Source organism: Balaenoptera acutorostrata, chromosome 4, assembly GCF_949987535.1.
Source record: "Balaenoptera acutorostrata chromosome 4, mBalAcu1.1, whole genome shotgun sequence".
NCBI classification, from domain to species: Eukaryota; Metazoa; Chordata; class Mammalia; order Artiodactyla; family Balaenopteridae; genus Balaenoptera; species Balaenoptera acutorostrata.
In genome coordinates this window covers 47,058,987-47,070,116 of record NC_080067.1, presented here as the reverse complement: position 1 = coordinate 47,070,116, position 11,130 = coordinate 47,058,987, and the positions used below count along the sequence as shown (strand labels likewise).

At 39.2% G+C, this 11,130-nt stretch overlaps 1 protein-coding gene across 1 annotated transcript; it reads left to right on the top strand.

Annotated features, from left to right (window-relative positions):
• The first annotated feature begins 10,334 nt into the window (after positions 1-10,334).
• SPTSSB (serine palmitoyltransferase small subunit B) lies at positions 10,335-10,565 on the top strand. The gene has a single exon (XM_057544898.1). The coding sequence runs from the start codon at positions 10,335-10,337 to the stop codon at positions 10,563-10,565; it is 231 nt and encodes a 76-aa protein (XP_057400881.1).
• Positions 10,566-11,130: the final 565 nt, after the last annotated feature.

Genomic DNA, 11,130 nt, shown 5'->3' with positions numbered 1-11,130 from the left:
AAAAGCCATTTTAATGGGATTTAAAACCACTTTAGAAGTGCTTTTTATTCCCCCACATAGTCCATGAACTTTCAACAGTATTGGAAACTTTAAAAGTATTTGTCATATCAGTACCAGTTCCCTTTCATCCTACAAAAAAACAGATTGTACTGAATTTGACAGTACTTGGAAAACAATCTGTCTAAAACTTATTGCCTGAAAGCAGACAATGAGAATTCATAAGTACCTTTTATGTATCCCACATTGTGCTATGGGAATATTAAATAAGTACAAGTGTGGTCCCTACCTTCTACAACCTTACAATTCAGTCAGCCAACCAGCCAACCAGCTCATCAGCCAGTGTATAAGTATCCCACATTCCAGGTACTGGGGATAGAGAGATGACCGTGGCATATTCCCAGTATTCAAAGACCTCATAGTCTAATGGGGAAACATTGTACATGGCTAATTATAATACAGTATAAAAGCTACAATGGTAACCCATAAAAGAAAGCCATACACATTCCTTGGGAAGGGTGGTCTCCTGAGAATGTTTCATAGAAGAGAGAACACAGAAACTACGTCTTGAAAATAAATAGGATTTTATCTAAAAGAAGAGGGGCACAAAAATATTTCTAGAAAATAAAAGAGGATGAACTAAAACATGGAAGCTTAAGAGTGAACGGCATTTAGCAGGAGAGTTCAGAGATGATGCAGGAGAGGTGGAGGGGTCAAATGTGAAGGGCCTTACATGAATGTTTCACTTCATAGGAAATGGAGAGCCATTGAAGTATTTCAAGCAGAAAAATAAATCTGTAATTTTAGAAAGTTAATTCCAGCAGCAGCATGGAAGATTGTAAGGTGAAAAGGAGACAAGTTGGTAGGCTATTTCATTAGTCCAAGTGAGAGACGGAGAGAGTCCACAGCACTGCCCAATAAAATTTTCTGCAGTGATGGAAATATTCTATACCTGTGCTATCCAATATGGTAGCCACAAGCCACATGTGGCTAATGAGCACAAAAAATTTAAATTGCCACATATGACTAGTGTCTGCCAAACTGGACAATGCAGAGACATCTTGGAGAAGCTAGCAGTTGAGATAAGCCTTAAAGGAGGGTTTTTCCAACTGCAGGTTACAATTGGTGGGTTAAGAAATCGATATGGTAGCTCACGATTGGTATTTTGTAATGAATGAAGACAATAACATAGAACACAGCAAAATGAAACTGAATGGAATAGAATGGAATAAGAAATAAAATATCAGCATGCAGAGTATTATTTTGAGAGATGTTTATTTCAGTTATATGGGTATGGGTATGTGTATGTGTATGTGTATGTGTATGTACCCTGGATCAAAAGTAAAATATACTTTTCATCTCTATTGTGTTTGACAATATTTGAAAGCCAGTCCTTTATGGAAGACTGTTATTTAATTATGTTCAAAGTTATGAGGAAGAGTTTTCCAGAAAGGCAGAACAGCATAAGCAAAGTTCATTGGAGTTTGGAATAAGGGTAACTCTGGACCTTTCAAGACTTTCCTAATTATTTTTTTGCCTTCAAAAAATTTTAATAGTCTTTATTGTTTCGAACATTTTTAGACTTACGAAAAACTTGAGGTAATAATACAGCGAATTACCATATACCCTGCACCCAGTTTCTGCTATTAACATCTTACGTTAGTATGACACATGTTACAATTAATGAGCTAACGTTGATATGCTATTATTAAAGCCAATACATTACTCAAATTTACTTAGTTTTTACCTAAAATCCTTTTTCTGTTTCAGGATTCCATCCATTACACATTACATTTAATTGTCATGTTTCCTTAGACTCCTTTGGGCTGTGACAATTTTTCATACTTTGCTCGTTTCTGATGATCTTGAGAGTTTTAGGTACTAGGAGAATTTAAGGTCAGGTATTTTTTAAGATGCTCTTCTGTTAAAATTCGTCTGATGTTTTTTCTCATTATTAGACTGAGGTTGTGGGTTTGGGGGAGGAAGACCACAGAATTAAAGTGCCATTTTCATGCCATCATATCATGGATACCTACTACAAACATGAGTTATCACTGTTGACGGTGGCCCTGATCAGCTGGCTGAGGTAGCGCTTATCAGTCTCCTCCATTGTAAATTTACTCGTTTTTATCACCCTTTTTCACACTGTACTCTTTGGAAGGACATCACTCTGCTCCTTCTTTAAATGAATTACTTAATTAAAGGAAGCCTTGAACTTGAGTAAATCTATTGAGTTCTTTCCAAAGAAAGCTACTTCCTAGTACAGACACAGTCTCTTTTTAGATACAGCATCTCTCTCTGCAGCAGCAGGCAAGATACTTTTTCCCCTTCTCAGGTTTTCAAGTTCCAAATATGAAGCACAAAAAAAGCTGGGTGATTGACGTAGAATTCCAAAATAAGTTGAGAAGGAGTTAACCCAAATTCAATTGCAAATCCTTCTGACTTTTCTCTTCAGCCCTGGATTCTGACATTTTAGAAGGAAATCTAAACCAAAATGTGTTAAGTCTTTTTCCCCTCCTCAGGAGGGAAGGTTCATTTTTAGCTAATGTTTAGAAAGGGAAATCCCTTCCTTAGAAAATTCAATAATTTGGAGTACTTTCTTTGGCAGAGGAGGGCTGCAGGATGAAGTCTTTTGCAGTATTCCCAAGGAAAATGCCACCCTAACAAATCACCTGCTACTCATCTTTCATTGTGGTTGCCTAACTTTTTACCACCCCTGTTCCCATGGAGAGAACCAAAACCAAAAAGCCTCCTGAGCAAGCCCAGCCTCTACTTTTGCCATCACCCTGCATGTTCCTTTTACAGCGTTCTCATTTCGTGACTCATATACATGGGTTCATGGGAGCATGTGGGTTTTTTTATTGCTCTATTTATTCTAACCTTCTTTTCTGTTCAGGCCAGAAGAAAGGCTTGCCCCTGAGTAATGTGGATCACAAGTCCCCGGAATTCTCCTTCTCATTGTGAGAGAGGAGATTAAACTTTACTTTTCCCCACTGTACACAAAACTAGTGAGAGAAAAATACATTCAGTGACATTCAGAAATAAAAAATAGCCACTTACTCTCCAATCAATTATGAGATAACTTCTTAGGGGAATTCCAAGTCCTCACTGTTTTCTACTGTCACAGTGTCCCCATTCATTCACTGGGTTCCCTTTAGAAATCACTCTCTCTCTTTCTGGTTCCCAAGAATCTCATAATCCTTCTCTAATAATCTCTTCCTTCCCCCCTGTTTCTCCCCTCAACCTGGCAAAACTCTTATTCGGGTCTTGTATCCATGCTAAGTTGTACACTACTAACAAGAACCTTAGCCTTTGCCAGTTCCCAGTAATATTTGCAATAAATGAAGACTTTGCCAGTTCCCAGTAATAGTTGCAATAAATGAAGCCTTTGCCAGACCTTCATTTGACTAGAGGAGAATCTGAACAGTGGGATTTCAGGAAAGAGTCTTGAGTAAGAGAAGAGTAGAGCCTGGGGAAACTGAGAGAGGGTGAGGCTGAAGTCTTCCAGATACCTACACACTTGATTTCAATGTCCTTGATCAACTTTGAAGACCACAGAAAACCTCCATTGGAATTTTTGCTTCTTTCATCCAATGTCAATTCACAAAACACAGGGTATTCACCACCTGGAACAGTCCAGTCACTTTAATTCAGTTTGACAAACCAATTTGATGTCAACCAATTAAATATCAATTTAATGTTAGCCTCATAGTCTTGGTACTTTTCTTTAAAATGAGTGATTGGGTCTAGGGGACTCTACAGTCCATCCAGCTGCTAACATTCTAGGATTCCACTTTAGCTACCTAATACACGTGGTAAATATTGTCTAAAATATATATTTGTGGAATATATCCAGCTGAATGATAATCCTTGGAGGCAATGGCCATGACTGTCTCAGTCACCATGGTATCTCCAGTTCCTGGTGTGATTACCAGCATGGTAATAATTATTTTTAATAAATAAAAGGAAGTGGTGGAGAGGGGAAAGCCTTTCACCAGTTAGATTCCATCTTCCTATCTATGTATTTCCTCCATATGCAAATCCCTTTTTTAAAAAATTTTATTTATTTATTTATTTTTGGCTGTGTTGGGTCTTCGTTTCTGTGCGAGGGCTTTCTCTAGTTGCGGCGAGCGGGGGCCACTCTTCATCGCGGCGCGCGGGCCTCTCACTATCGCGGCCTCTCTTGTTGCAGAGCACAGGCTCCAGACGCGCAGGCTCAGTAGTTGTGGCTCACGGGCCTAGTTGCTCCGCGGCATGTGGGATCTTCCCAGACCAGGGCTCGAACCCGTGTCCCCTGCATTGGCAGGCAGATTCTCAACCACTGCGCCACCAGGGAAGCCCTACAAATCCCTTTAATTGATGCTTTGCTTGCATGTTTGCTAATCCTCACAGCAACCTTAAACAGAAAGGATTATTATTTCCATTCACAGGTGAGGAACTTGAGGCCCAGAACACTTAAGTAACTGGGCCAAGGTCACATACCCAGCAAGTAGAGAAGTCAGAACTTGAACCAATTCCTGTCCTTAGTCCCAAACCCATTACGAAAATGCAATAAAAAGCACTTTCTAAGCTACAGGTAATCCTATGAAAACAGAAATTGTTTCTGCTATTATTACAAGAGAAACCCTGATAAATCAAATCCATGAAGCATCTTAGAATGTGGTACTACATGGATCCTCCTGAAGAAGGAGATGTTATCCTGTTTTTAAAACAATGGCCCATGTCTGTGGGTCTATTTCTGTTTTGCAAATAAGTTCATTTGTATCCTTTTGTTAGATTCCACATAACTGACATATGATATTTGTCTTTGTCTGACTTACTTCACTTAGTATGATAATCTCTAGGTCCATCCATGTTGCTGCAAATGGCATTATTTCATTCTTTTTTATGGCTGAGTAACATTCCATTGTATATATAGTTTGGTTGTGGTATATATATATCTCACACTTATGGTTACCAAAGGGGAAAGGGGGTGGGGAGGGATAAATTAGGAGGTTGGGATTAATATATACACACTACTATATATGTAAAATAGATAACCAACAAGGACCTACTGTATAGTATAGTACTCAATATTTTCAATATTTTGTAATAACCTATAAGGGAAAAGAATCTAAAAAAGAATGTATATATACACACACACACACATATATAAATTGAATCACCGTGCTGTACACCTGAAACTAACACAATATTGTAAGTTAACTATACATCAATAGAAAAAAAAGGAACATTAAAAAACAGGGGGCTTCCCTGGTGGCGCAGTGGTTGAGAGTCTGCCTGCTAATGCAGGGGACACGGGTTCGAGCCCTGGTCTGGGAAGATCCCAAATGCCACGGAGCAGCTGGGCCCGTGAGCCACAATTGCTGAGCCTGCGCGTCTGGAGCCTGTGCCCCGCAACGGGAGGGGCCGCGATGGAGAGAGGCCCGCGCACTGCGATGAAGAGCGGTCCCCACACCGCAATGAAGAGTGGTCCCCGCTTGCCGCAACTGGAGAAAGCCCTCGCACGAACCGAAGACCCAACACAGCAAAAATAAATAAATAAATAAAGGATAGTCTTCTAATTTAAAAAAAAAAACAAACAAACAAACAAGCAAACAAACAATGACGCAGAAAAAGCCTTTCCTCAGGCCTCACTATCCATCCCTCCAGGTAACAGTGCTGGCCCTTGCCTCACCCCCACTTTTTACAGAGAGCTTCACCCGCTTTGTGTCCCACAGGGGCTCAAACCCTCCCCAGTCACCAGAAGGCATCACCACACAGCTTCAGCTGTTAAGAGTCAAACCCATCCAGGCCACTGTACCACTGAAGACATACCACAGTGTGCTTAGGCAGTGTCACCTTTGAACGCACAACCTCATTAAAGATTTAAGAGGGTTTTAAAAATCACCAAGTTTAGAGAAAAAATTAAAAGAAGAAGGAGGAGAAGGAGAAGAAACAAACTACTTCCTCCCTCTTTTCCATATACGGGAAATCATCTTTTAAAAAACATATAATTAAAAACAAGGAGAAGAGTGGTGTGCTTGAATAAAGTAAGCATTTTAAGTCTCTTGTTTAGCTTTACTGGGATATGCCATCAGGTCTTTAAGGGCAAGTTAATTTCACATTTGATTGTGAAAGATTAAGATATTAAGATGTTTTGCTGTCATCTAGTTCTAGGTTACCTGTGAATAATTAAGTTCATGCCATTTTTGTCATCTTATTTCTCAAATTCAGCCTCTTTTCCTAGCTTCCTCCTTAGCATTTTTCCATGCCCTTTCCCCCCAATTAGTGCTCATTCCTGGCCCTTCGTCACTGCATGTTTGTTCCATGGTCCAGTTTGCTGCTGCCTAGAAGAGCATCTCCTGTCTGCAATGCCATTTTGGAACAGATTCCTTCTGAAGCTGTTACTACTAAGAGAAAACCACATAGTAGTACTCAAAATGCCCTTATTTAATGAATGAATGAATTCTCCTTCCCACATTGCTCATCTTAAATTGTCTAAAGTGGTTTTCTTAAATCTTCCATGTTGTCCCATAGGACAGCAGTCCCCAACCTTTGTGGCACCAGGGACCGGTTTCATGGAAGACAATTTTTCCCGGGGGTGGGGGTGGGGGGGGGATGGTTCAGGCGGTAATGTGAGCGATGGGGAGCGGTGGGGAGCAGCAGATGAAGCTTCACTCGTTTGCCTGCTGCTCACCTCCTGCTGTGCGGCCTGGTTCCTAAAAGGCCACAGACTGGTAGTGGCCCACGGCCCAGGGGTTGGGGACCCCTGCCATAGGAGACTTAAAAATGGACTCAAAAGGAAATAAAACATATTACCAAAGCAAATCCAGAACCTAAATATAGTGCATATTCTAACAATAGGTTGTAGCAGATGATTTACCAATAATAACCAACTCTCTTCTCACCTTTTCATGAGAAACAATGAATAGATAATCTTTAAAATGGCTTTTCATTAATAAGGGGGAAAAGAATCAAAGAAAAGGGGGATATCAATGCTTTTTATTGACTCTTTTACTTCATGAGACTGAAGTGAGATGTGACAAAGTACTTTTTACATGTCAGAGCTGACTACTGAGAGGGCTAGGAAATGATCCAGCGCACTGCAGAAATGGGCAAGAAAAAAAATTTTTAATCTTAATTCTTTAAATTGTCAGCAGTATGTGACCAAGTTCTTACCAGGTGTCCAGCTTTGGTGTAGTGCATGCTGGTATGCTTTAGAGCTGTCATTTCCTTGATTGACTGACTGACTTTTACAGCTTAACACAATGAACACTGACCACCTCACAGTTTCTACAGCTCAGAAATCTGGGTACAACTTAGCTTAGCGCCTCTGGCTCAGGGTCCCTCACAAGGCTGCAGTCAAGGTGTCCACTGGGGCTGCTCAAGCAAGAAATTTAATTTTTGAAGAGAAAGCAATGGCCAGGCAGTTAATTAGTAAATTTTTAAAAGCTAAAATGTATAGAGAAAAAGTCAATGATGTTTCTAAATGAGTAATTTATCTCATTTATAAAAGTAAAAAGAATATTAAGAGTATTTTAAACAGTTTTTCAGTATATGGTTGATTCTGAATGAGTAACGCCCATGAGACAGCAGAGACATAGATTTACTGAAATGATTGGTATTCAAAATCATTTCAGTTTGGCTTTAGAATGCAGGGAAGGCAACATGTCCATATGATCTTAAAGGCTTATCCTCTCAAACCCACCACAGCACTCCCCTGTTAAAAACCTTTGGGGCCCCCTCACTTATAGGATCAAGACAAAATACTTTGCCCACTCAGCTAGGCCCTAGGGCACTTGGCCTCACTCTGGTCATTCCCTTGACCACCTATCAAGCTCCTTGCCACCTCTAACCTTTGCACAAACACAAGTTGATCCCTATGTCTTGTCCATTCTCCCCATCTGACTACTCATTTTATCTGTTAGATTCACAATCATCTCCTGGATTTTATCTCAAATATCTCTTCCTCAGAGACATACTCAGACTGGATTAGGTTTCCCACAGTCCCTTATACATTGCTCTTGCCCTTTAGGGCATAATATAGTAGATGATTATATATTTGTATACATTATTTGATTGCTACCTGTCTTCCCAACTGGACCAAGCTTTCTAAGGGGTGGGTCTGGGCCTGTCTGAGCCATCATTCTCCCACCTTCACCCAGCACGGTCTGGTGAACAGACTCTCACACTCCTGATCAGTTACCTGGCGCCACCCCAAACTCTGTCTAGGTAATGAAGAGGAGCAAGTGTGGGTAGCCATCAATAAGATTTTTAAAAATTTAATTTAGTTTGAAATATACAGTTGTCTCATGGGACAGCCTAAAAGCTCAAATAAGGATACCTCCTAATTTCTCTCTTTCAGCCTATCAGTGGAAAGCCTTGGTTGCTTGGATAATATTGTTGACTGAAATTATCACTTCTTCTGTCACTTATTTTCTCTTAAACCTTTGACCTTTGCTCTTTCTCTGCAACCAGAGTTAGGCGTGAAAAAGAAACATTGGAGGTAACTTCTCACTGAAGTCCACCTGCCAGGAAAAACCATTCAAATCCAATTACTTCATCTCCACTCTGGCTTCTAGGAGACTAAGTAATTGTATTATCTACTTATTTGGATTACTCTGGACATTATTACAAATAATCATGACCTGGTAACACAGAGACTTTCCCACTTTAAGTTTTTGTGGAAATTTTCCTTGTCAGAAAGGGTTACTTACTACCAAAGCCAAGTTATTGAAAGTCAGCAATAGCCTACCGGATCCCACTTAGGTCGGGACTGTGAGTCATCTATAATTATTTTTTAAGTTGGTTACTTGTCATTCATTCATTTACTCATTTGTTCAGCAAGTATTTACTGATGACAGTTTTTGTGCCAGGCATTAGGATCATGAGAGTCTCCCCATAGCCTGAGTCCACGGTCTTATGGAGCAAAAACATCTTGCTTTTACTCAAAAGAGAATCAAATTAAAGAGAGATACATTCAGGTCAGAACATAGGAATGATCTTCAAAAATATTTAACTGTGATTTGAATAATAAAAGTTATCAAGGTGGACTTAGATGATGTAGCACTATGGTACTCCTAGGAGTAAGCACAACAGGTACAGGTCTGCTTGTCTCCCCAAGGACACCCACCATGTCTCTGAGTGTCTGCAAAATCTTCCCAAGAATCTTTAAGAAATGAATGAATAAATAAAAATTGGTATATCAAAAAAAAAAAAAAAAGAAATGATAGATGCCCTTCCTTCTAGGAGGTTTTCCACGTAGTTTTAACTGTGATCCTATCTGAGGGCCAACAAAACATTTTTATATGGTTTTCATAAGTTCTCTACCCAAAAACCAAATGACCACCCAAAGGTACACTTTGGGCTTCACCTTTGTTTCAGAGGTGTCTTGTTTCCCAAGACCATCCATATGTCCAGTGCCTCACTAGAAAGACTCACAGGACTCAACATATATTCGCACTCACAGCTAAGGTTTATTATAGCAAAAAGATATACAACAGGATCAGTCAGGAAGAGAGACACGGTTGGAGTCTGAAGAAATCCATTTATAGGCTTCAGATGTTCTCTCCCTCCCATGAGTGGACACACCAAGTGTGCTTCTTTCTTTACCAGCAAAAAGTGCAGTGATACATGTCAATGTTTCTGCTCAGGGAAGCCCATTAGAGACTCAGCACCAAGGTTTTTATTGGGGCTGGTCACATGGACACTCTTTGCCTGGCAATTACAAAAAATTCCAGACTCCCAGAATAAAGCAGGTATTCACCATAAATTACAGTGTTTGCACAGTCTAGGCATAGTGAATCATCCTTATCCATTAGGGAACAGAAAGAACATTCCAAAAGCCAAGTTTCCAGATGCCAGCCAAGGACCCTTCTAAAAATAGCAGCCTCAGGTTTGTTATATTAACTCTTTTCTGCACACTATTCTTTAATCTTCTACCAGAATATATGCTGTAGGAAATAGAAAATTCACATTTATCTCTCTAAATGTACAGGGCTAAAGAAAATGTGGTTAACCTCAACTGCAGATATTATTATCACTAGAGTTATTACTAGCAATTATTTTTAGATAAATGTTACTGTTAATAATATTATTGCTATTCATTCTAGTAGTAATTTTTAGTAGTAATGGCAATATTATTAATTCCTATGATTAATATGTTGTTATTATTTCCATATAATATTCCTATTAGTAATTCACTCAATGATCATTAACATTCTTAGAAAATTTTTGACATGCTGAGATCATGAAAATACAAGGAGATTCTGTGTTTAGTGCTTTATTTTTTTTTTTCTTCTAATCTGTTACCTTTTTTAACAGGACAGACTTTCTGCAGCTTGAAGGAGCCAGCCATGGATTTCAAACGTGTGAAGGACTATTTCTCCTGGCTGTACTATCAATACCAAATCATTAGCTGCTGTGCTGTCTTGGAGCCCTGGGAGCGATCCATGTTCAACACCATCTTACTAACCATTTTTGCTATGGTGGTATACACCGCCTATGTTTTTATCCCAATCCACATTCGCCTGGCTTGGGAATTTTTCTCCAAAATGTGTGGCTATCACAGTACAATTTCTAATTGATCTTGTTTGTATCCTGTGAACTGGCATTACATATGTGTACGATGCTTACAATGTATTAATTTAGGTGAATACTGTAGCTTCTTTCACTATCTCACCTGAAAAGCTCTCTCCTCTCTATGCACTCTTATATCCTGCCTGAAATTTGAGATAGATGTCTCTTTAGGTTCTTTTGTACATGCTACATTGTGCATCAGACCATAGATAACACAATGACCTTACCTCACATACCATATTCTCTCAACTTAAATCTATGACTTTAGATTTTGTTTTTAATTGGGAAATTTCATATAAACTTTTTCTGGGAAGTAGGCTCATAAGAGACCTATCAGAATCATATTTAAAATGCTCTCTTGATACCTATTCTATAGTGAAGGATATATTTTTAAAAAGTTGTTCATACACTACTGTCAAAAGTATCCTATCCTTGTTTACAATATACAAAAAGATCTGAATAAATTATATAGACCCCCTAAAGTCTTATTTTCTAGTAACCTGCTGATACCTAAAATTCTTTTACTTCAAGCGCAAAAGAATAGGTTGAAGGTAATTATCTCCTTTCAGACAT